The sequence below is a fragment of the Zonotrichia leucophrys genome, chromosome 15 (genome assembly GCF_028769735.1).
Source record: "Zonotrichia leucophrys gambelii isolate GWCS_2022_RI chromosome 15, RI_Zleu_2.0, whole genome shotgun sequence".
Lineage (NCBI taxonomy): Eukaryota > Metazoa > Chordata > Aves > Passeriformes > Passerellidae > Zonotrichia > Zonotrichia leucophrys.
In genome coordinates, this window is record NC_088185.1 from 935,845 (window position 1) to 962,208 (window position 26,364).

Sequence of the window (26,364 nt, forward strand, 5' to 3'; positions counted from 1 at the left end):
GCATCTCTTTGCTCCCCAGTGCCCAGCTTCTGAGGCTGAGCTGTGCTGTGCTGAGCCACAGGAGCTCTCTGCAGCTCCCATCATCACAGAACCCAAATCTGCCTTGCTGTGCACTCTCCAGTCAAGCAATTTCTGGAAATGGGGACAAACAGAGAGCTTGGCTCCTGCTCACTGGGGACGTGGCAGCCCACATCTGCAGCATGGCCCCAGATATCCTGCTTGGCAAGGCAGGATCCCAGGGTGGAATCACTTTTAATTCCATCTCACAGTTTGGGCAGTGGTTGTGCATTTCCATCACAGTGTTTGTCATCCCTTAACTCAGTGTGTATCCACAATGCACAGACCCACAGTGAGCAAACTGCAACCAGGGGCAGAAAAGCAAAGCAGAACCAAACCATCCTCTCTCCTGACTGTGTTACTCAGGTCTGGAGCAAACTGACCATCCTCCCATCACACCTGGCACAAGACTGGTGTGGTTTCTCCCATTTCCTTTCCCAGTCTTGTTGTTGGAGCTTTGGGGGTGATTCTGAAGCACTTTCTGTGGAACTTGAGGTGCTGTTGCTGTGATTTTTCACCTGGGCTGTACTGGCTCTCCATCCCCAGAGCAGGCAGGGATCTGGGTGATGGCACAGGGAAGCCTGCAAGGATAGAGTTTAGCAGTTTCTGCAAGGATAGAGTTTAGCAGTTTCTGCAAGGATAGAGTTCAGCAGTTTCTGCAAGGATAGAGTTTAGCAGTTTCTTCAGCTGCCCTTGAAACTTCTGCCCATGATGTGATGGCAAGGCATTTACAGCTTCCGTTGTGAATATATCTCAGTCCATGCCCATTCTGAGTTTCAGTTTCCACAGAGGCTGGCTGCTGGGCTGGTGCTGCCCACTCCTGACAGAACAGCTCCTGTGGGAGCTCCAGGCACGGCTGCCCTGGTTATCTGCTGGCATCTGACAGAAGGGTGTGGTAAAGCTTCATTCTATAAAGCTCCTCTCAAGTTCTGCTGCTCTGCGGATGTATACTGATCCCAGAAATCACAGCACTGTGGGAGTATGGAGGAGGGCAAGGAGGTGGAGTTTCCATTTGTTATCCTGTTCAGAATATAACAGCACATTTGCCAGAAGAGAAACCTTCAAAGTCATGGGGCTTCAGAGCAGCAAAACAATGGCATTTCCATGCCAGACAGATGGATCCTATTGGTAAATTCCAGCTTGGTGAAATAAAATTTGGCTTTTGCTTCCTTTTTAGTGCCATAATAAATTTTGTGTCCACTTTTAAAAGGTTGGACCACTGTGTGAAGGTCTAGAGCACTCAAAGGCATTTAAAGTTCATGAAATCAGCTGTAAATTTGGAAATAAAGACTGGGAACTATGAGACAATAAAAGAAGTAAAAGGAGTAGCAGTCAGCACATTTAAACTGCACTGAGCTGCCCTGGGACCATGAGGATCACTGGGAAACTCTCACCTGCTATTTGCAGATAGATCCTGAACTCAGATTTCCACAGGGTTCTGTCACTGAGAACAATGTAACTCAGCCCAAGTGAAGTAAAAATTAATATAAATAAGCTTTGAGCTGATGGCAGGAGCATTACCTTTAAGCTATTTACATGAACCATACAAAGGACATTTATTTGCTAACTAAATAAACAGGCCAAGTGCAGACAGGCAGTGAGCATCTTCAGTTTCTGGCCTCCCTCCCAAATTATCAGAAATTCCACACAACAAAAATATCTGCCTGAACCTCTAGATGATAACATGAGTAAGTATTGAATAGCTCTCAACAGCTCTCATCAAAAACTCTTTTTTTCCCCCCTAAGTTTGTGGTTTAAGGTAACCTACAGGCTTTACATGAGCTGTAAACTCATGCACACAGCCCTTGTACCACGGGCTCTGCCCAAAGACAAAATTTATGAAGACTGGATTTTATTTTTCAGCAGAAAGGTTACTCCCAACAAGGTCTCTACACCAGGATTTCACAGAGGAAGATATTTCTAAAGAATTGAACATAAAAGCTTGATGGAAAATTTCAAAATGAATTAAGGATGAAAGGCCTCTGTGCTCATTTGAAGCTTTCTGAGTGCTTTTTAAAATCTGAACCAATTGAAGATGTCAATTTGCCTTGAACCCCAAACCACTTCCCCACGTAAAGAAAGAAATTTTGTGGAAACAAGAACATTCGAGATGGAAAAAAAAAATTTAAAAAGCCTTTTCTCCTTAATGATGAGATGAGCAAAGCTTTTTGTTCCAAGCACTTAATTGAGCTGTGTTTTCCAGCCAGCTGTATGTTTTACAGCACTGGGCACTCGTGCCACAGCCACATCCCTCCAGAGGTTCTGCACATATTCCCAACACACAGGAGACACCTTCTCCCACCATGTGAGCAATTCCCAACCAGCCCTGCAGAGAGAGAAATTACACCTGAAAATGTCCCTGCCTGATCCCAGTAAATGCTGCGTTAACCTCCAGTTATTTGTTCCACTTCAGCCTCAGAGTGCCCCAGGCAGGGGAGGCTCCTGCAGCCACTCAGAGTGTTCTGGTGGTGCAAACACCCTTGGAAGGAGCCCTTTTAGTGCAGGTAAATTATTTCTGCAGAAAATAAGAGAGGAGCACAGCAGGGCCCCAAGTGCTAATCAAAGGACAGGGTGCTTCAGGAAAACATTGCTCCCAAACAAATGGCTGGAGAGCTGCAGCAGCCCAGGCTGTGCTTATTCCCAGTTTGTTCTCCTTTTCCCTGGGAAATGTGAAAGCCCAGGAGCCACTGGGTGGCAGGAACTTACTTTGATGACGTCCTCCCCGGAGGATTTGCACTCCACAGACTCAGAGATGTCTGTCACAGCGCTGTTCTCCTCGATGGACACCACCTTGATGGGCACTGCCACCGTCCTGCCCGTCAGGATGGCCGTGTTCAGGATCTCTGTGTCCTGCACGAAACAAAGCACAGCACTGCTCACACCAGCCTGGCTGAAAATCTCTGCTCATCCCAGAGAGCACAGCACTGCTCACACCAGCCTGGCTGAAAATCTCTGCTCATCCCCAGAGAGCACAGCACTGCTCACACCAGCCTGGCTGAAAATCTCTGCTCATCCCAGAGAGGTGCAGCCTGGTGAAAGGCAATGGAACCCCAGCCCTGTTTGATCTGCTGGATAAACACCCAGCACTCTGTTCAACAGCACCATTCTCTAAACTCAGGTCAGGCACACTCCACAGGTATCATCTGCTTTTCAGATATGAAGGTTTATTCCCAATATTCACCTTCCAATATGTGATTTCAGAGTTTTTGCTAATGTAGGCTTGACTGGCAATCGCTTCTCAATCCTGACTTGACTGGCAATCACTTCTCAACCCTGCTCTTCATTTATCACTTTATAGTACGAAGGCTTTTGATATCAGCTGCAGAAGAAAAGGGAAATGCTGTCCAGGAGTGACACCAAAGGGGACAGCCTGCTGCCTTAGGGTAAGGATAAAAGAGCCTCCAAAGTAAAAATGAATCCAAGCCCACTGCAGAGACGGGGCCTCTCCATGAACTTTGTGTCTGGAACTGTTTCAAGATTATTTAATTTCCTCTGATATGGCCAATGAAGCAATGTAAGGAATCCAGAAGGAGTCAGTGATGCTGTTAACTGCAGGGGAAATAACAAGGAAATTTGAAGTCTGAGCTGGGGCTGTGGCATATAAAAGCCTTTCCATGCACCATCGACCAGGCTGACACTTGGAACTCCTCAACTATGTCAGCATCACTGTATTCCCAAGATTCCCATGCAGGAAAAACTTCAAAGTTTTCTCCAACTTTTCAGCTTTCAATACAAAGTGAATAAAATATTCAGCAAATTCCTCAGCACTGAAGTCATGAGGACTGCAGCCACTGATGTCAACAGCAGCAAAATGGGGCACTGACACTGTTGATACTGTTTTCAATTCAAGTTCAGTGAGTCTGAAATTTAGGTCACATTTCCTTTTCATCTGGCACCTTGTTATTTCTCAGGTTCTCCTGCAGCTCTCTTAAGAAATCCCATCAAACTTAAAAGGAGATGCCACAAAGGAATGTTGACTGTTCTAGAAAGGGAAGAACCCTGAATGATTCCTCTTGCAGCACAAGAGATGCCCAGCACTGGGAGGGCACTGTGCCCACCCAGCCTCAGCCCTGAGCAGAGATGGAAACCTCTTGCCTTCCCCTCCCCTGGAAGCAGCCACAACTCATGGCTATTACACAGATTAAGAAAGACTGATGTATAAGCAATTAATATATTACACACTGTACTAAAAGCAATTTTCAGCTCTGCCACTTCCCTTCCTCAGGCTCCAAGCGCCCTGTGATAGTTAAAACAAACCAGAAAAAGAGAGCAAGGAGCAAAGCCTGGATTTTATTGTGTTTTTTGTTTAGAACTAAAATGGAGAAGCGTGTATCCCCCATCCCTGGATGCGGAACAGCCTCATGGCACAACTGCTGCTGCTCTGTGTTCCCTTCATATTGCTGAATAAAGCCAAAGGCAACCCAGGGAGAATCACCACAAACCTGACAGAAAACTGAACAGCACAGGAAACATCCACAGCCCAAACTCCCCAAAGGCTGAACTGGAACAGATCAAACCAAAGGAGCCCAAGCAGACTCTGTCTGTCTGTCTGTCTGTCTGTCCATGAGCACTCAGATTTGCTTCCCTGCATTCTCCCACCCCCTGAACATCCTCTGACAAGCACAAATCCCATCCTCAAGGACAAGGACCAGGACAATTCTTTTCCATCAGCAGCAGTGTAGGGGCTTCTGGGTCTCATTTTTAAATGCAATATCCTGCCCTGACTGCAGGCTAATTCAGGAGTATACAGACAGCATTCCTAAGAAACTTTCAGAGAGACTACAAATTCATTTAAAATGAAGGCACTTTTCAAAATCACAATATCTTGGCCATTTCCACATTCTTTAATTTTTAAAATCCCCCAAGAACTAATCTACTTTCTGTGCAGGCAGCAAGTAGAGTTTTAAAATGAAATTTATTTTATGTGACAAAAAAATTGGAAGCATCTGATAGCAGTGTTTGGACTTGTTCCCCAAGAAATTCAAAGATGAGGGAGGTAGAGTAAATTGAAAAAACACCCAAGGAAGATGCACTGTAAGTCAGCACCAATATCCAGGTCAGAAAGAAGTTCCTGTAAGTGAATTGCAAACTCTAAAAAAGCCAGGGCTGGCACTTCCACAGCTGAAACAGCTACACAGATAATCCTATGGAAACAAGGGAGATCCTGGCTTTGGAACTGTCTTGGCAGCACAATGCCCAAATCCCAACAACATCTGACTGCCACTGCAGAGGCCGAGCTGCCTCTCCTGCCTGAAGATCATCTACAAACTGTCAGGAAGGTTCTTTCTGTTACCAGGGCATCCCTTCAATGGATACAACATGTCAAGGAAATAATTACCATTTAAACACATTTCATTAACAAATAGTATAATTAAAGAACAAATTTTCCTCTAATGATTAGAGGAAAACTCTAGTGGTTAGGCTCAAGGAGGTATCAAAGGAGATATCTGAAAGCAAATTATTGAATTTTGTGTGTAAGAAATTACTTTAAAATGTATTGACAGAATTTGATGCAAAACCACCACTGTGCAGGAGATCTCCAAGCTTTCCTCCCTGAGCTGCTGTGGAGCTCAGAGCACCACAAAGCTCCTCTCATGTTCTGGGTGAGGTTTATTTTGATGAAGCCACCAGCAGCAGCACACCCTTCCCCAGCTGCAGCCACTGCACTGCCCACAGCAAACTCTGCAGGGCTGCTTTGCACAAAAATCACCTCTTTCCTAGCAAGGGCCGAGAATTCCCCAATGCAAATGTGCTCTAGGCACCCCTAGGGCTGACTGTGCAGCCATCTCCCTTTTTATTCCAGCCCTTTTCAGTCAGGGCACCTGCACTGAGGGCAGTGGGAGCTCTGCACAAAGGGCAGGAACACAAAGTGCTGCTTGGACTGAGCTGAGGAGCAAACCTGATGTTCATCCAAGCTCTGGGTTGTAAGAAGGCAAAGCATTCAGCCATGACTGATTCAGGAACTAATTCAACATTAAATTGTGGCAGAATGAGGAAGCAAAGTGACAGCTGTTTAATTAAACTGCAAATCCGATTAGATGGTGTTATCAAGAGAAATCCATGGCAGCCTGAGGTCATGAGAATGGTCCAGCGTGCAGGCTGGAAACGCTGAGAGTGGAGTCTCCCAGGATGATGTTAATTGTGGCTGAGCATTCAGATCTGTCCCTCTCACAGGCACAGCACCTCAGCAGTGACAGACCTGAAGGACTGACACACAAACGCCAGCTATGCTTTGATAGGGAGAGTGGCTTGGAGGGATGTGGGAAAGGGCACTTGGGCACTGCCAACCTTAAAATGAACCCTGCAGTTGTCTCACAGACAAGCATAGTGCCAGGGAGACAAAGGGCTGCAGTGGGGACAAAGCCCACCCAGGCTCCCCATCCCTGAGGAACACTGACATTTGCCAGAGGAGATGGAGATGTAGGAGATCTGAAGTGCCCATGCCAGCTGCAAACACCCCAGGCAGCCCAGGAGGGGCACTGAGCTGCGCCTCAGCCCCAGAGCAGGCACAGAGCTGCTCTGTTCTGCTGTGGGGCTGATGTGGGAGCACAGTGGGTGTGGGTTCAGTCATTAATGCTGCTGAGATTACAGCTGATTAAGGAAACAACACTGGCAGGCAGCAGACTGTGCTTATCCCCATAATCCCAGATTAACAGTAAATTATACATTGTGCTTTCTGCCAGCTGGGCCCTCTGACACCCACAGGCCCTGGGTGCAGGAGGGGAAGGAATTCTGCTCTGGGAATTCTCTTCCACTTGATTCCAATACCATTGGCCCACAACACCTCAGTCCTGCTCTTCATTTATCACTTTACAATACAAGGGCTTTCATTTCATGAGTAATATCAGCTGCAGGAGAAATGGGGAGATGCTGTCCAGGAGTGACACCAACAGCCTGCTTCCTTAACAGCATCCTCAGTCTCCAAATGTGGAGAATCCAGGTTCTCCGTGGCTGGAGCTTGAATCCAGGTTACTCCCTGACTCTGAGCTGCAGGACTTGCAGCTGAGATCCAGGTTACTCCCTGACTCTGAGGTCCACTCTGCCAAGGAAAATGTCAGCTAAGGAACAAATTACTTGTGGAGAAAAACCAGGCCATTCCAAATCTACATAAGATGGGGGTCTCAGCAGCTTCTCCTGGGCTGGAGCCCTGCCAGAACTCAGTGACACTTCCTGGGGCCAGGAGCAGAGAAAGCAGAGCTGGGATGGGAATTGTGTGGGCCCAGCTCAATCCTCCCCGCGGCTTTTGTGGACAGTGTAATTTATGATCAAGATCTGAGTGTCTCTTCAGAATAGGAACTCAGTGTTCTGCAAATGCAATGCCCTTTTCATCAAGGATCCTGTCTCTGCTCAGTCTCCACATTAAGATAAATCTTAATTACTGGCCCCCTACATTAGCAACAAACCATTCAGTTCTCTTCCCTGCTTGCAGAGTTTTCAAATACCCTGCTAGTGGAATTTCTGAGTCCTGATAAATTACACTCTGCAGACAGAAAAGGGGGATGCAGAATATATTAAGAGACAGGGATGCAGAGAAATATCTCTGGATCCTTGGATGACTAATCCCCACTTTCCTCCAGTGAATCCATCCTGTTAGCATCCAGACGTGCAGGAGGGAGCATCACCCATGATTACTTTGATTTAGCAGATGCAGACTGTGTTGCTAAATGTAATTCCATAATCTGTCACAGTGAGCATCCCTTGCAAAGGAAGAAGGGACTGGAGCACCTCATTGCTTGGTTCTGCCTGCAGGTGGTGACTGGCAAGGCTGGCACTGCCCAGGTCACCCTGAGCCAGGGCCAGGGACAGAGCTCTGGGCTCTACCCACGTTACTGTGACAGCAGGAGTTTTGTAATTGTGAACAAAAAGGTAAAATCCTATCAGCATTCCATGTGAAAAGGGCAGAAATGGTTCTGGCCAGCAGGGAAAGGAGCAGTGGGCACACCCTGGGTTGGGACCTTTCCCAAAGGGACAAATCCTGAGAAATTCTGCTGTAAACTCTGCTGGCAATGCCCCTGGTGCAGAGCTGATGGGAAAGGGATCATCCTGGCAGCCAGGGCAGCGTTCTGTCCCTGCTGAGGGGGGACAGCAGCCCTTGTCCCATCTCCAGCTCTGGAGCCAGGGGGAACAAAGAACCCGAACAGCCAGCAGGTCCAGAGAGGCAGGAGCACAGAACCCAGAACTGCAGAACCCAGAACTACAGAAACACAGAGACACAGAATCCAGAAACCCAGAACCATAGAACCTGAGAACCACAGAACCCAGAACCACATAACCCAGAACTACAGACCCCAGAACCACAGAGACACAGAACCCAGAACCACAGAACCCAGAACCACAAAACCCAGAACCACAGAACCACAAAACCCAGAACCACAGAACCTGAGAACCACATAACCCAGAACCCCAGAACCACAGAACCCAGAACCCCAGAACTACAGACCCCAGAACCACAGAACCCAGAACCACAGAACCCCAAAACCCAGAACCACAGAACCCCAAAACCCAGAACCACAGAATCCCAGACCCAGAACCACGATGCCTCTGAAGCTCCTGTCACTTCTTCCACGTCTGAACAACTGAGAATCAAATTCAGATTTCTTTTAACAAATTGGTTTCAGAAGTAAATATTTACTTCACTGTATTTGTTGTGCTAACTTTATCATATGCAGTTCATAAAACCAATTCAAAACTTAATTTTGGAGCCGTATGAGTTTGCCACAGGCACTGAGACTAACCAGGAAATCTTATTTCCTCTCCCTTGTGAAATAAGGATCTAAGCACTTGCATTAATATTTCTACCAGTAAAGTTCCCCTGCCTGGATGTGAATTCATTATTTCTCTAAAAGCAGCCCCATCCTGGCTCCATGTGTCAGTTGAGGTGAGAGTTCCTACAGCAGAGCACCCAGATCAGCTGAACCCCAGCACACCTGGGGGAACGCCTGAGGATTCTCTGCCTTGCTGGAGCTGGGGCACCAAATCCCACCAGGAACAGCTCAAATATTAAATAATATTAAATAAAGAAATAAAATTAAATATGGAAAACCCAAATAGCACACCAAAGCTGCTTTCTGTTTAGTGAACAGCCATGCCAGGGTTCAGGGGCCAGTCTGCATTTGCAAAGAGGGATGGCATTTCCTGCTGGGTGGAGGAAGGGTCTGGAACTGAAAATTACTTCAAAGAAAATAATTCTGGAACCTATTAAAACTTAACAAAAACCTTTCAGGACAACTGCAGGAGACGGGAAACAGAACCCCACATTTCATCTTCCTGTAACCACTTAAAATACAGAATAAGCACATAAAAGTGACTGGAGAAGATGAGAAGCAGAATCCTACATTTTAATTCTCCAAGCATACACCTAAACTAAAAAAAAACCCCAGATTTTTTAGAAGATGCTTATTTGTAACACAGGAAACTACCTGCTCCTCTTTGTGCCATTTCAGTCCTCACTTTCAATATTTAACTAAATTGACTCAGAAATGAAAGCACTTACATAGGAAACATTATCTAGAGAGAAAAAAGTTTAGTTATGGCTGGAAATGTGAGTGATTACCTGAGATATTCCAACTGCAGCACCATAACTGGCTCTTTTTAGCATAGGAAATGGAGACAGATGAAAATGAGTGAAGTGACAGGTTAAAAGCCCTTATTCTGAGCCCAACACACTTGAGAACCATTGCTGCTGCTGCTTCAGAAAGCTGCTCATGGAGCCAAGTACACTTGCAGGTACTTCTGAGCACACTTACACTTGATAAAACAAGCAGAAAATTGTCCTAAGTTCTCTTGAAAACTTCTGTTTTCATGCATTTATGCAGGGCATGAATTAAACACATTTAATTTCTGGCAGATGTATGAAAACACCTGCAGCATGTAGCCATACACAGAATTTTCATCTGCTGAGCACCCTCAGACAAGAGGAAACACATGGAGAGCATTGACCTGAGGGTGTGAGGGTGATCTGAGCTCTGCCACTGAGCTGAAGGAATTTAAATGCTTCACGCACTTCAAGGATGAGGTCCCAAGGACAATTTCTTGTTTTAAGGAACTGGGGTGATACAGGGATGGTTTTTATGGCTGCTCTGGAGGTTGTGAACTTGTTTTATTTGGGTAGATTAATATGCCATGGGTTATTAACGAGCTGCTTTCTCCTTCTAATGGACAGAGCTCATGCCCTGCAAGCTCCTGAACTCCTCAGTTCTTGGCTGTGCACGTGGCTGAAGTCTGGGGATGTCAGAGCCTCATTCAAACCACTGTGGAAGAGAAGCAGGCAGCTTCTGCTTCAATATTTCACTTTCATTTACTCTGGTTTGAAATCAGCAAGAGGAATTTTCTACTTGCTCCTTTCTTATTCTGGCTGTACAGTCTTAATTTTTGATAAGCAAAATCTGTAACAAAAATGCCATAAGCTTTTGAAAAAGTGGTCCTAAACATGCAGAAAATAGTAATTATTATTTCCTATCCTTGTACCTAGATTATTTTTCCTTTTCAAATAATTTATTGATGCCACTGACTTCACAGCAGCTCTACATAAGCAAAGCACACAGAGGGCAGGAACAAGATTATTGCATTAATGGGAGCAGATACTGTACAGACATCAGGAACTCACTGTGGTTAAAAAGATGAGAGAGTGACACAGGAAAATCAAATTATTGATCAGACACACGTCTGACAGACTGGTGGGCCTTATAGAAACCAAACCTGGCATATATCTAGAAGGAGGAAAATTAAATATATACAGTATGTATAACCACAGATGCAATTATTTCCCCCTCCCCAAGCAGAAACAAGTTTTACCTTCAGGGGCTGCTTGTCCAGACCCTGCTGGCGGCTCCTGGCTGGAGAAGCATCCTTGAAAGGGGCTGCTGTGATCGTTGTGTAAGTCAGGGATATGACAGACCAAGGCACCAAAGCCATTTGTTTAAGGCACATTTTCTGTGTTAGTGTAACCTGGAGCAATCCCAGTGACCATTAACTTTATCTGAGCATCTCACAGCAACTTCCAGCTGAAAGAGGCTTGAAAAGAGATCAGAGTGCTTGAGAGCTTGGCCTTTTTTCCAGCTCTATTGGATGGCCTAATAAAAGACATCACCTCTAGCCACAAAGCTGGCTCCACTTATGGAATTACTCTGATTTTTACTCCTCAGGGCTACAACTGCCCTGGCAGTGCTGGAGCAGGGAGGCAGACCAGCATCCATGTTTAAGCAGGGAATTTTCCTTCCCACAGAAGCAGCAGTACAGAATGATGCTGTACAGAGTGACGCTGTACAGAATGACGCTGTACAGAATGACGCTGTACAGAATGATGCTGTACAGAATGATGCTGTACAGAATGACGCTGTACAGAGTGATGCTGTACAGAATGATGCTGTACAGAATGAGGCTGTACAGAATGATGCTGTACAGAATGATGCTGTACAGAGTGATGCTGTACAGAATGATGCTGTACAGAGTGATGCTGTACAGAGTGATGCTGTACAGAGTGATGCTGTACAGAATGATGCTGTACAGAGTGATGCTGTACAGAATGATGCTGTACAGAGTGATGCTGTACAGAGTGATGCTGTACAGAATGAGGCTGTACAGAATGATGCTGTACAGAATGAGGCTGTACAGAATGATGCTGTACAGAGTGATGCTGTACAGAATGATGCTGTACAGAATGACGCTGTACAGATGATGCTGTACAGGATGCTGTACAGAATGAGGCTGTACAGCATTGAAGTGTAACAGAGTGATGCTGTACAGAATGATGCTGTACAGAGTGATGCTGTACAGAATGAGGCTGCACAGAGTGATGCTGTACAGAGTGATGCTGTACAGAATGATGCTGTACAGAATGATGCTGTACAGAGTGATGCTGTACAGAATGATGCTGTACAGAATGAGGCTGTACAGAATGATGCTGTACAGAGTGAGGCTGTACAGAATGATGCTGTACAGAATGATGCTGTACAGAATGATGCTGTACAGAATGATGCTGTACAGAATGATGCTGTACAGAGTGATGCTGTACAGAATGATGCTGTACAGAATGACGCTGTACAGAATGATGCTGTACAGAATGATGCTGTACAGAATGATGCTGTCAGCCAAACCTTGCTCAGGAAATCCATGTCCATGTCCATGTCCATTGCAGAGATGAGTTAACTGCAGTGGCCTGAGCCACAGGGCCAGGAGAGGCAGAGCCCAGTGCAGACAGACATGTGGCTCCCACCCCGCCAGACAATTCCTATTTTTGCTGTCAGAGCTCCCAGGGCTCAATGAGCAGCCCGTAATTGGGATGAGGTAAGGGCAGCGAGGAGGAATGACTGAGTCTGGAATTTATTTACTCCCACTCCAGGCTGGTTCCTGCAGCTCGCAGGCAGCCTTACAGCATATGCCTGAGGGTACCTGTGCCAGCTGGCAGCTCCTCCCAGCCCTGCTTTTCCACACTTCCAATTGACATTTTGTCCCAGCTCCAGAGGCAGGCTCCTCTGCTGGCCCCACCAAGCAGCAAACTGTAAAACTCCCCCAAAAAACAGCACAGAGAGCCTGGACACAGGGATGCTGAGGAGCCAGGGCTGAGACGGATGGCTCTGCTCTCTGCTGCTGACATCATCTGAGCAGCAGGAGGCTCCTGCCTTCTGTCAGCTCCCCAAAAGCAGAGCTCAAGAGCACAGAGGTTACAGCGAGCCTGGCCCTCGGCCAGCCCAGCGCTGCTCCAGAGCACAAGGGAAGGGAATTCACCTTTAAATCACACAGAGGTGATTTCTGCCCGCACGCTGTTCCCCCAAGCTACGTCCTGGTAAAGCCTGGTTTATGCAAATGGAAATAAAAGTGTTGTGCCAGGGTAAAAAATGTTCACATTGCAGAAGGAAAGGAGATGAAGTGGCGCGCCCTGGCACGGCACACCGAGAGGGGAGCTCAGTAATGAAGCTCAAGGCTTGAGCTGCAAGCAGCAGTTTGGGGGTAGAAGGTGTAAATAAATGTGCAATTCTGCAGAGCCATGAGTATGTGAGCACATTATGGGGTGCACTAACACTCTGCTGCGCCTCTCAGTGCTGAATTTACAGGCTAATGCTTCCCTCTGTCATTTCCTCAAACTTCCCAGTGAACTTGAATTATTTTTGCACTTATTTAGTTTAAGCAAAACACTCATTGCACAGGCTCCAAAGGACACAGAGCTCTGCTCCTACAGACCTTGGGGAGCAGAGCACAGCACAGTCACTCCTCTGGCACTGACACTCAGCATTCAACAGTCACCTCCTGCAATTAATAAAACTGCACTGTTGCTATTTTTCACTAATAGAGGATTTCCAAAAGCAAATTACAGCCATAAATTACATCATTACAGCCTCTATTATTGTTCTGTGGAGTAACAAATCTTGCAGAAAGACAATCAGCTCTGCTAGGGGGAAAAAAAATACAGAGGACAAATCAGATGATTGGGACCTGATTAAAATTAATGTCAGTGGTACTTTTTTTCCATTTGCCTGCTGAAATTCCCTCTCTCACCAGCGTGCTGGTGGTCATGCCATGGTGCTGGAGCATTAAATATTAGGCATGATTTGTTTCTGAGGGGAAATTCCAGTGTTTGTGTGGATTCTCTTTGCAGTTTAACTGGGGACTAAGGACACCCCACAGCAATGGGGCCATCAGGGCTGGGCTGGGATTCCCTCAGCACATGGGATCACATGGAGAGCTGGGGCATGTTTTAAAGGGGTTTTTTTGGTGAGGTTTGGTGAGGTTCTGGTAGCCCTCTGGTTCTGGGGTTATGGCTGACTCCAATGCCATCCCCACGGCTGCTCCCGTTCGGCAGAGCAGAGCCAGAGGCAGAGGGCAGCTCTGTCCCCTGCACTGCTCAGCCCTGTGCTGGCTCCTGTCCTTCATCTCCTCAAGCAGTACCAGGGAGTCTGAAGTGCAGATTGTGAGTGAATTCCATGACAAACATCCCCAGTGAGGAGCACCTGTCTGGATAATGAACTGTAAACTGAGAGCAGGGCAAGGCAAACACACAGCCAGAGCAAATTGAAGGTGAAAAGTTCCTGGGTTTTCAAGGTGTGGGGGCAGTTCATTAAAACGCTAAATCTTATAAAAGTCATGGTGATGCTTTAACCCCATGCTCCCTCATTACAGCCCATTAGAGTGAGGCGTTTTCTGGTGTCTCCATCGTTCCACTGTCCAAGCTGGAACACCTCAGGCCTCATCAGTTACAGTTCAGCCTGAACAATGCACACTTCTGCTAAGCAAACATTTCACCTGCTGGAGGAGAGTGAGGCCTCCCCCAGAAATACCAGAACTCTCTTTACAGATCAAAATCATCTCTGGAAGCTGCCAATGAAGAGAAATCCCTTCTGGTTTTGTGTATGGCTCACAGCTATCCCACCTCAGCTCAGCTGGCTGAGACACTGCTCTGTCTGCAAACACAGAGCACCTCCTGGGAGTGACAGCATCAGGAGCTGCAGACCATTTACCCTCCAGGGAAAACCACATAAATAAAATAAAATAAAATAAAATAAAATAAAATAAAATAAAATAAAATAAAATAAAATAAAATAATTAAAATAAAATAAAATAAAATATAAAATATAAAATAAAATAAAATATAAAATATAAAATATAAAATATAAAATAAAATAAAATAATTAAAATAAAATAAAATATAAAATAAAATATAAAAATAAAATAAAATAATTAAAATAAAATAATATAAAATAAATAAAATAAAATAAAACAAAATAAAATAATTATATAAATAAAAATAAAATAAAATTAAAATATAAAATAAAACAAAAATAAAATACAAAAATAAAATAATTAAAATAAAATAAAACAAAACAAAATAAAATAATTATATAAATAAAAATAAAATAAAATTAAAATATAAAATAAAATATAAAAATAAAATAAAATAAATAAATAAATAAAATAAAACAAAATAAAATAATTATATAAATAAAAATAAAATAAAATATAAAATAAACTATAAAAATAAAATAAAATAAAATAATTAAAATAAAATATAAAATAAAATATAAAAATAAAATAAATAAATAAAATAAATAAAATAAAACAAAACAAAATAAAATAATTATATAAATAAAAATAAAATAAAATTAAAATATAAAATAAAATATAAAAATAAAATAAAATAAAATAATTAAAATAAAATATAAAATAAAATATAAAAATAAAATAAATAATATAAAATAAATAAAATAAAATAAAACAAAATAAAATAATTATATAAATAAAAATAAAATAAAATTAAAATATAAAATAAAATATAAAAATAGAAGTAAAATAAATAATTAAAATAAAATATAAAATAAAATATAAAAATAAAATAAATAATATAAAATAAATAAAAAAAATAAAATAAAAAAAAATAAAATAATTATATAAATAAAAATAAAATAAAATTAAAATATAAAATAAAATATAAAAATAAAATAAAATAAAATAAAATAATTAAAATAAAATATAAAATAAAATATAAAAATAAAATAAATAATATAAAATAAAAATAAAATAAAATAAATTAAAACAAAATAAAATAATTATATAAATAAAAATAAAATAAAATTAAAATATAAAATAAAATATAAAAATAAAATAAAATAAAAATAAAATAAAATAAAATAAAATAAAATAAAATAAAATAAAATAAAATAAAATAAAATAAAATAAAATAATGTTTGCTGTCTGGAGTTAGTTTGGACAGCGGATGTGCATTTACCAGTTAAGTCTAGACAATCACCTCTTAGCTACAGCTAATGAGAAAGCTGAGTTTAGGGAGAACTGGTGCATTATTGCAGAGGAGAAGGCACAGCCCAGCCCCGGAGGCTGCTGGGTGCCATTCCCTGTCCCACATAAGCCATGCCAGGCTCTCCCAGCCCTGGCAGCAGCAGCTCTGTGCTCAGCAGTGCAGCCAGAGCAGCCCCTGCTGCAGGGCTGGCCATGGCTGAGCTCTGCAAAGCCTGAGCTGCCCAGCACAGGCTGCAGATTGATCACCAGTGAGGAACCCCCCTGCCTTCCACTCCAGCTCTCTGCCAGCTGCAAACATCTGCCAGCAGCAGCCTCTGGAGCTGCTCTGCCCCTGCTGGCAGTGCCCTCTGCCCTCCTCCATCTGCTCTGGGCTGGGCACAGCACCTGCAGTCCTGAGCAGCTCCAGCACCAAGGCCAGCCCTGGGGAGTCCTCCTGAGCAGGCTCACACTGCTGGCACGTGTGGCAGCTGGAATATTGCCTCTGTGGCCGTGTTCAACAGCCCGAATTTAAATCAGCTGTCACTTCAAATACTCACTGCTGTCTAAGATGTCTTCTTCTGGTGGGGCACTACCACACTTAAAGCTTAAACCAACACTTCAAACAACCCCCAAAATACACCACAGGACAACACAGCCTCCAGATCTCACACGTTACACAGTGCAGTGCCAGGAGCTGACCCAAGTGTCCCCCTGGCAGCCCTGCTGTCCCTCCTTTCCCCTTCATGAGCTCAGTTCCACTGAACCCTGGCCCAGCCCCTCACTTGGATCAGCTGGGTTCACACACAGAATTCTCCAGAGGTCTCTGACACTCCTCTTCCAGGGGAGCATTCTGCACACCCAGCAGCCAATAATTTATTTTGTGTCTCCCTGAACATTCTTGTTGTTCTGCAATGATTTGTTTGCTTAGCAGGCTTTGCCTCCTGTCAAGATTAAGAAGCGTCTATTAAGCCTCACATTAACATTTCTCAGAGATCTTTGAAAATCTGGAAGTTAGCTGGCCCCACCTCTCCTCAGCATCTTAAAAATCCCAAAGTAATTCATCCCACAGCACTGTCAGACTGGAGATACTCAAGAGGAAATTGCACATACTCATAGAAAATGGCATACAGCTTGGACCAATGGAAATACTCATTGCAGCCAGCTGGGCCAGCCTTACTGATCCATTCTCATTTCCTGCAAAGGTAGGGCTCAATGTGACTGTACAAAGCAGGAATGCAGTAAATGGAGGGAAACAGAAGCTGGAGGCAAAGTGCAAGGGCTGTAGAAATGATCTCTGGAACTTAAAAAGGCAGCATTAAATTGAGTAATTTTGGGTTCTTTATGCTGTCTGCACCTTCTGACCAATTTGAGATGAATGAACAACAGTTTGTCCATGTTCTGCTTTTGTTTCCTGATGGGCAGGCAGCACAAAAAGCCAATTCTCCCCAGCTAAGGTGAATCAGTCAGCACTGCAGGTCCCAGTCCCTGTGTGACACAGTGCTTTACACTGGCAGGTGCAGAGCCCTCAGCTGGTATCAACAATTTATGCACAATTAGTGCAATTCCTTCCCCCCAAACCTGAAGGAAGCAATGCTGTTCTCCTTTAGAGCAGCCTGCACTGGGGGAGGCACAGGAGCATCTCTGTCCCTTCTCACCAGGACATTGGGACTCTGCTCTTCCACACAAACTCTGAAATCTCCTGACTTCAGGCTCTGCTCAGGGCTGCAGAGCTGATCCAAGCTGTCCCAGTCAGCACTATTAATAGAATAGCTCCATTTTGCATAAAATAAATTTCCTAAGCTCCCAGTATTTATTTCATGTGAGTCATAACTGAATTATCTGAGACAATACCTGTCAGCTGAAAAGTCTGGCACGTGGATGATCCGTTTGTTCATTTGTTTGTTTGTGATAAGCAAATCAGGAAATGGATTTTTCCTTCTGGAAAGCTCCTCTGTGCCTGTTGCCTCCACTTCACCAAAGAGTGAAAGATGAACCAGAGTGAGAATTCTGCACTTGTGTGCCCTTGAACTAGATAGAGCTTTATGGTGTGAACTCACACACTGTGCAGGGATGAAAACTCTATTTATTCAGGTCCATATTTTAAAATGGTATTGCAGGGACTTCATTACAATGAAATACCTTAAAAATTCCTTCCCTTAGGGAACAGCAGACATAAATGTGTATATAAAACAACAGTGCTTTGGGAGCTAAGGTTTTGATCACTCTGTTGTAATGGAAAGCCAGTTAACAAACACACATAAAACTGTCAAAAAGTGGCTTTGGCTGAGTCACAGCTCTGCAGTGGGTGCTGCAGCAGGAGCACCAACACTGTGAGTTCAGAATGCACAGAAACACACCAACCAAGCACAATGAGCAAAAGGCACACGAGGAACTGCAGTGCCTGATGAGCAGCTGAGAGTCTCGGGCACACACTGATGCTGGCACTGCCAGGGTACTGTGTGTGCACACTGGAGCCTGGACCAAGCAGAGCTCACAGGATGCTCTTCCACAGGGGAAGGACTCAGTTTGTACCAGGGTGCATCAGCTCCCATCAGCAGATGGATCTGCTGATTTACCCTACCCCTTGCTCCACTGAGCCAAGCCCTACAAGGCTATTTTAGAATTTCAGGTTCAGTTCTTGCTGACAATGTCAATTCTTTAATCTCTTTCAGAATGCCATAGCAACAGTTGCACTAATCTTTGAAGACCACTTGGTTTTCATCTTACAACTCTTTCTGTAATGTAATCAGGCACAGGGCAATAAAAGATACATGATCTTTCTTGCTTCATAAGTTTGGAATGGCTCACAGGAGACCAGCTCTAGTCCATGGGTCAGAGCAGCCTTTATCCAAGTTCCACCCAAAGCAGGAAAAGTTTGCTCAGAGACTTTCCAGGTGTCCCTCAGAGCAGGGCAGGAGCTGAGCAGCCCCACAGCTGGGACACTGCAGTGTCCTTGGGCAGCTCCTTCTCCTGCTCACCTTTAAAAATGTGCAGTGACAGCTTTGACTTTGCATGTCTGCAGCTCTACCCTGGAACTCTCCATGCTTAAATCAACAAAATCTCCTTTCCCCAGAGGATCACAAAGCCCACTTGCTGCTCAACACTGAGATGCTGTTTCTGGACACAGCCTGTGCTCTGCTGTGCTGGGCAGGGCAGACACAGACGCTGAGCTGCCTCCCAGCAGGGCCAGGGTCACCCCCTGTGCTTGCAGGGACTGCCAGGTAATCAGCTCAGCTGGGGATTAATGCCTGCACGAAGGGAGCACCCTGGCTGGGTGTGCAGGGTTAGCTGAGAGAGAAGTGAAATTCCCTTTATCTACAACATCCTGCTACTAAAGCCAATTGTGCTCTGCTGCTCCATCCAGCTGCATTCTGTTAACACAGTGTATTTTGGCTCTGGCTAAGTGTTATCACAAGGCACAGCAATGAGATAAACACAAGAAAGCTTTGTGGAGAGAAAGGTTTAATGATTTCATTGTTTGAACCCTCTGTTTGAACTCACAGTGCCCACTGGCAATCTGCAGGGAATAAAGGATCTTGCCTTACATGATTTATACAACACTAAACTCGTCCTTTTAGACCTCCAGTTCTTACAGGAACCCTCGCAGGCAGAGGAATTTTAATGCAGGATAGACACAAGTCTGCAAGAACCCTGTATGCAAGAGCAGAGGCATCACACCCTGACAGGAGATATCAGAATCTCCATTCCCCCAGATATGGAATACAGAGAGAAGCTGATGAATTCTTTCATGAAAAGAGCAAGAAGACACAAAGTCTGCCAGCAGACGCATGTCTGTTGTTTGGCAGTGGAAGGCACCTATCTCAAAATAAAATCTGACCACAAAAATTCTGCTTCATGCACGTTCTCCAGCCCTTAGAGGGCAGATGCTCCAATAAATACTCCCTGTTCAAGCTGACAGGTAATGAGGACAATTATTTCCCCCTCAGATCTGGAATGCAGTGCAGCCTTTCTGCTGACTTAACAGACTGTGGATCAGGAAATTGCTGGCCATGACCTCATTTGATATGAGCAGCAGTTTCACTCTTCAAAGGGGAAGAATATATTGAAGACTGGGACTTCCAGGAAATAATACTCATCTAATTATCTGCTGAACATTGTTCAAAGAAAAGGCTGCCAGAATTGTGCCACCAAGATGATGCACTGGAGGGACAACACTCACAAGAAGCACAGAGCAATGTCCAACTCTTCTTCCAGATCCTGAGCAACAGAAAATAAAATGCCTGCCCAACAACAGCACAGCTGACATGCTGGAGAATCCAGTGAAATTCCTTGTTTTCCAAAAACACTGAGCAGAGAGAGCAGATTTTAACCCAAACCATTTACCCACAGGAAAGTCTGCACTTCATGATTCTTAAATATACTATTGAGGCTATTACTGTTTTCTATTTTTGACCTCAAACCAGAAGTTCCTACACTATTAGGTCATCAGGCAGAAGAACCAGTACCAGCCTCAGCCTACCAAGGACCAAGCAGCCTGGCCTTGAGCAGGAGGTCCTTGAAGCCCTAAGGAGTTGCAAGTTCAGGGCAATGAGAAAAAATCTACTGGGTTTTGTGGGAAAAGCCAAGAAACTGAGGGTTTAAACATGAGGGAGATGGTTGAAGAGGCAGCATCCCTTCCTCTGAGAATCCTTTCCTCTCGGCATCCTTTCCCTCTCAGTATCCCTTCCTCTGAGCATCCCTTCCCTCTCAGCATCCCTTCCTCTGAGCATCCCTGCCCTCTCAGCATCCCTTCCCTCTCAGTATCCCTTCCTCTGAGCATCCCTTCCCTATCAGCATCCCTGCCCTCTCAGCATCCCTGCCCTCTCAGCATCCCTTCCCTATCAGCATCCCTTCCCTCTGAGCATCCCTGCCCTCTCAGCATCCCTTCCCTCTCAGTATTCCTTCCTCTGAGCATCCCATCCCTCTGAGCATCCCTTCCCTATCAGTATCCTTTCCCTCTCAGCATCCCTGCCCTCTCAGCATCCTTTCCCTCTCAGTATTCCTCCCTTCTGAGCATCCCATCCCTCTGAGCATCCCTTCCCTATCAGCAAGCCTTCCCTCTCAGCATCCCTGCCCTCTCAGCATCCTTTCCCTCTCAGTATTCCTCCCTTCTGAGCATCCCATCCCTCTGAGCATCCCTTCCTCTGAGCATCCCTGCCCTCTCAGCATCCTTTCCCTCTCAGTATCCCTTCCTCTGAGCATCCCTTCCCTATCAGCATCCCTTCCCTCTGAGCATCCCTTCCCTCTCAGTATTCCTCCCTTCTGAGCATCCCTTCCTCAGAGCATCCCTCTCCTGTGGGGTCAGTGTAGGACCTGGGTGCTGTGCCCAGGGCAGGGTGAGGATGTTTCCAGAGGCAGTGGCAGGGCAGGGAGCACTCTCTGCCGGCCCTGCCTGGCTCAGCACGGGTGGGCACGGGCTGGGAGGGGCTCTTACCATGGCCAGGGGCACGATGCCCACCAGGTCCTTCTGGCAGATGAAGATCTCGGCCAGGGCGGGCTCCGAGGAGCCGTGCTGGGGGTACTCCACCTGCCAGCTGATGGGCTGCGTGCCCGACAGGCTGCTGAAGCTGGCGATCTCAAACTCCAGCTGCACGACCTCGTGGAACAGGCTGGTGCTCCTGGGGACAGCAAACAGAGCCATTACTGGGGTGCAGGGCTGCTGAGGGGAGCCAGCTCATCCCTGCAAGCTCAGATGTTTATTCAGCACTTCTACAAGGCTTTATCCAATCTACAACTGCCTCAGAGCACACTGACTGGAGTTATCCAAAATTACCAAAGCTTCTGCTATGGGCACTGTGGAGGGATGGAATCCAGGTTATTGTAACCCACCTATTCCATTCCAAGTTCTCTTTGGTTTTTCAAATATGTTTCATACTCCGAGTTGGATTTGAACTCTGATAAACCAAAGTTAAGGCCAGTGCAGCTCATGCAGGCTGAGGAGCCCAGAATTGCTGCAGCCAAAAAGAAAACCAAGGTTTCTTGTAGATGTCCACCACCAAAACCACAGAAATCCGCAGCAATCAGTGCTGAGGATCACAATCAGAAGCTCAGTGTAACCAGTGTGGCAAAGCCATTAAACAATTAACAGGATCAAATGAAAAAATGACAATTTTAGTCTAACCTTAGAGGTGCTCCCTGGAAATTAAAATTTCAGGCAGCTGAGACCAAACAAAGAAAAAATCTGTGGCAGGTAAAATATACCACAAACTCAGTAAGCAAATTTGAAAAACAAATATGAAAAGACATGCTGGAAATGTTTCTCCTCATATTAAATTCTGTAACTACACCAGAAATAATAAGAATATATGAAAGACATTTGCTGGACTAGCTGCTGGCTTAATTAAAAAAAAAAAAAAAGTTGAAATCCCCTTCATTAGAAATTATCCATTAAATTCCCTGGAACTTTCTAAATGCCTTCCCACAGTGTTAATATTCCACTGAAAATTCCTGCAACCCAACCCCAGCTGAAATGATTTGAAAATGAAGGGAATGACAGGTAACTTCCCAGCTCAGTAACCCAATGCCAGCCTCATCACACCTTTGCCTGCATTCATCACATAACAGCTCCCATTTTTCCTCTCTTTTTTACATACAATACATGAAGGCCCATTTCTGAGAAAACCCATCAAGAACCGATCATGTACAAAGCACTTACATTCTCAAGTGCTAGACTTCCTTTCTCCCTCTGAACTGAAATCACTGTTTTTTGCTACTTAGGACATATTCTGTGCTTTACTTTGCATGATTACTTTGAAAGCAAATGGTTCCCCTGATAATTATTATTTTGATTATGGGTTTTCATTTGGATGGCTCCCTCTGAAAAGTCTTAGTACTACCTAATGCTTGAAATTTATTTCCTTGCTGTTTTCTTGCTGTGTCAAAAGAGAGACATCGAGCATGTTTGTGACAGTGGCACATTTCCTGCCTGCATTCAGAGAGTGATTTTGGGCAGTGCTGTGATGGATGGATGGGTTTAGCAATTCATAACTCAAGCCCAGCCTATTGCCACTTGAAGAGCTCCTACTAAATAAATCTCACAGCTTGTAAATAGGAGGCAGCTGCAGTGACTGGGGTTTGCACTCTTCTGGGACAGCTCCAGGTGAACACACACTGCAGGAACGTGGTCATTTATGTGCACACAGGAGCACAGGTGAACACACACTGCAGGGAATTTGGTCATTTATGTGCACACAGGAGCACAGGTGAACACACACTCCAGGTGAACACACACTGCAGGAACTTGATCATTTATGTGCACACAGGAGCACAGGTGAACACACACTGCAGGAATTTGGTCATTTATGTGCACAGGTGAACACACACTGCAGGAATTTGGTCATTTATGTGCACACGTGAGCACAGGTGAACACACACTGCAGGGAATTCGGTCATTTATGTGCACACGTGAGCACAGGTGAATGCACACTGCAGGGAATTTGGTCATTTATGTGCACACAGGAGCACAGGTGAACACACACTGCAGGAATTTGGTCATTTATGTGCACACAGGAGCACAGGTGAACACACACTGCAGGAACTTGGTCATTTATGTGCACACAGGAGCACAGGTGAACACACACTGCAGGGAATTTGGTCATTTATGTGCACACATGAGCACAGGTGAACACACACTGCAGGAATTTGGTCATTTATGTGCACACGTGAGCACAGGTGAACACACACTGCAGGAACTTGGTCATTTATGTCCACACATGAGCACATGCAAAGACACCTGAATCACCTGAGCTGCAGTGTGCATTTGGCTGCTACAGGCACCATTGTGCCCCAGATTAATGACACCTGAAATGACGTTATTCGCACCATTTCTAGTTCTGATTCTTAGTAACTGGCAGAGAAAAAGTTTTTCCATGTGATTGACCACCCCAGTGCTTTCACTCCCACCAAATGGAGAATAAATCTTTGCACACATGGAAGCTGCTCCAAGAGCTACTGAACTCCAGGAAAGGTCTGCAGATGAAGAAGTTTGCCTGCATTTCCCCAAAGATCCTCTGCAATCTTTCCAAGAGAAGCCCCACAGCTCTGCTGGCAGCTCCAGAAAGGACCCTGCAGGTGGGGAGGAGCTCATTCCCAGCCAGCCCTGACTCCCAAACCTCCTCTCCCTTCCCTGAGTGCCCCAGCCCTGCTCCAGGACTCAGGAGGGGCTGGGGACACTCTCAGGCCATTGGGAGGCTGGCACAGCTAAGGACCAGATCTGGGTTTTGCCAAATCTTTTTGGTTCTGGTGTCACTGGCAAGCACAGCACTTGGTTCTGGAATGGCCTTCAGCATCCTAACACCATCCTGCACCTGAGGCCTGGTTTGGTGAGCTATTCTGGGACAGAAATCACTGTTATCACCTTTTACAAAACACCTGCCAAGCTGGGATTTCCACGTCTCCCCAGCACTGGTATCACTGAGCTCTCCTGGCCAGGTGTCCCCTGGCCCATGACAAGGACAGGCTGCTTTAGTGGTGGAGGGCCATAAAAATGGTACCAAAATCCATCTACAGTTCTCTGATTAATGCGAAAGTATTTTTTTCTGTAAAACATGAGATACAAAAAATGTCAAAAAATGTGCATGGTGCAAGACAAAGCTTTTCTTGGTGCTGTTCCAGGCTGACCCAGTGCCTGCATCTGTGAGAGATGCTCCCCCCACAGCACAGCAGCCTGGGTGCAATGTCACACCATCACCACTTTCCTCCTTCCCTCTCCTCACAGAGCAAACAGAGGCGAGCAACAGCTGGGAAAGCATCCACTTGAAAACAAATCTGCCTTCAGAGATGTGTAATGGCTGAGGAAGAAATGCTTCTCCTGAAGCACGTTTAATGTTCAGAGCTTGTTCACTGACTGAAACAGCAGTTCCTTAATATCCAGCATTTAGGAGTGCTCAGCAGCCGGAACAGCAAGTAATTATAAAACTTTTCTAAAGTACACAGCACGCAGTGATTGCAAATGAAGCTTCCTCAAGGAAGAGCTTCCAAGGAATTGCTCCAGGGTGGATAGATGAGTCTAATTTGATTGGATTGAGAGCTCCCCTGGGCCAGGTCGCTCCTTGGATGTGTTTGAATTTACAGAAATGCAAATCATTCACGGCCAGACTGCAGCACGTGCTGGCACGGGGGACTGGGGGCTCCTCTGGATGTGCTGAGCAGCCCTGGCAGGGTGGGTGTGGGCACAGCTGAAGGCACAGCTCCTCCCTGCTGGGGCATGGGCATGCTGAGGAGATGCTGAGGAGATGCTGAGGAGATGCTGAGGAGATGCTGAGGAGATGCTGATGCTCACAGCTGAGCCTGCAGGTCAGGGATGGGGGAATGCACTCCTGGCAAGGGCTGGCAGCAAATGTTGCCCCAGGAGAATGGGCACAGAGCTCCTGGATGCCTCTGAGCAGCACAGTTTTGGGAAAAGAAGGTGGAATGGAAATGTTCTGTTAATGGAAAGATAATAAAAGATGCATAAAAGGCAAAACAGAAGTGACATCAGGAGAAAATGCCATGAAAGTTGCCAGCTGCTGCCAGCTGTGTGGGCAGCACACACCCTTGGGAGATCAGCACTGCTAACTGCACCAGCACTTTTGGTTTTAGAAGATTTTTGAGTATGATATTAAGCATTCCTTTGCAAGTACTTATTGATCATTCAAACCCACAGTGCCCTAAGAAACATTTACCCTTGGAAGAAGACTTTCCTTGTATTCACATGCAGGACTGGCTGTATCCAAAGCTGTGCTTAATTTAATGCAGGGGATTTAAAACCTGGTACTGTGGGTGCACAACCCAGCTAAGCTCACACTGGGGGTAATGCCACAGACACTGAACACAAAATAGATTCTGCTTCTTTCTCCCCCTTTTCCAGACTCTCAGGGGTCTGGAAAAGGGGGAGCAATGGGAAACCTGCCCAGGGCTGAGCTGAGGCCAGCATCAGTGACCAGAGCCCCAAATTAGTGACCACCAAGCCCAGCATCAGTGACCAGGCCTGTTCTGCAAAGGTTTCCCAGGGCAGGGGGCAGAGGATGACCAAGGAAAGCACCCAGAGAGCTCAGCTGCTGCCAGGGCCATCAGCAGACAGCAATCTTTGCTGCATGCCCATCTGCAGGTGTGGCCCAGCAGTCTCTGATGAGACATTTCACAGTGCTGGGTTATTGCTCCAAGTAATCGAGCAGTTTCCACTCTTAAATGAGTGAATCTGAGCACTGCTACGGGCTAAATCAATAATTTCGATTTATTACAGTGACTCTCAAAAGAGAAATTTTAAAAAGCCTAGATTAAAAACATTTTTTAGCCATCCTTTATTCCAACAGATTTTTACAGAAAGTGCCCAGGGATCCGAGAATACTTCGACCTGCTGGAAATTCAGCAACTCCTTTTGTCTCTAATGCTCTCCAGTTCTGACAGTGACATCTTAATGCAAGATCAGCACTTAGCAAGTGACATAAGAAATGGAGAGGAGCACAAAGCCCAGCATCCCCCAGTTACAGTGCCCATCTGACTCTTCACTAAAGGGATGGGTTGGAGCATGTTCTCACCATGTGCAGGGACAAGACCACCAGAGGCTCAGGGCTTGTGTTCCTGCCATCCTCCATCTCCTGC

General features: G+C 45.2%; 1 protein-coding gene across 5 annotated transcripts in view; it reads right to left on the minus strand.

Annotated features, from left to right (window-relative positions):
* The window catches only part of TMEM132C (transmembrane protein 132C), a 166,031-nt gene that overhangs the window by 16,097 nt on the left and 123,570 nt on the right, over positions 1 to 26,364 (minus strand). For all 5 annotated transcript variants that reach the window (XM_064726859.1, XM_064726861.1, XM_064726862.1 and 2 more), the window contains 2 exons: positions 21,218 to 21,401; positions 2,764 to 2,907 (listed from right to left, as the gene is read on the minus strand). In XM_064726859.1, coding sequence (XP_064582929.1) covers positions 2,764 to 2,907; positions 21,218 to 21,401 — 328 coding nt within the window. The remainder of the gene's footprint in view (positions 1 to 2,763; positions 2,908 to 21,217; positions 21,402 to 26,364) is intronic.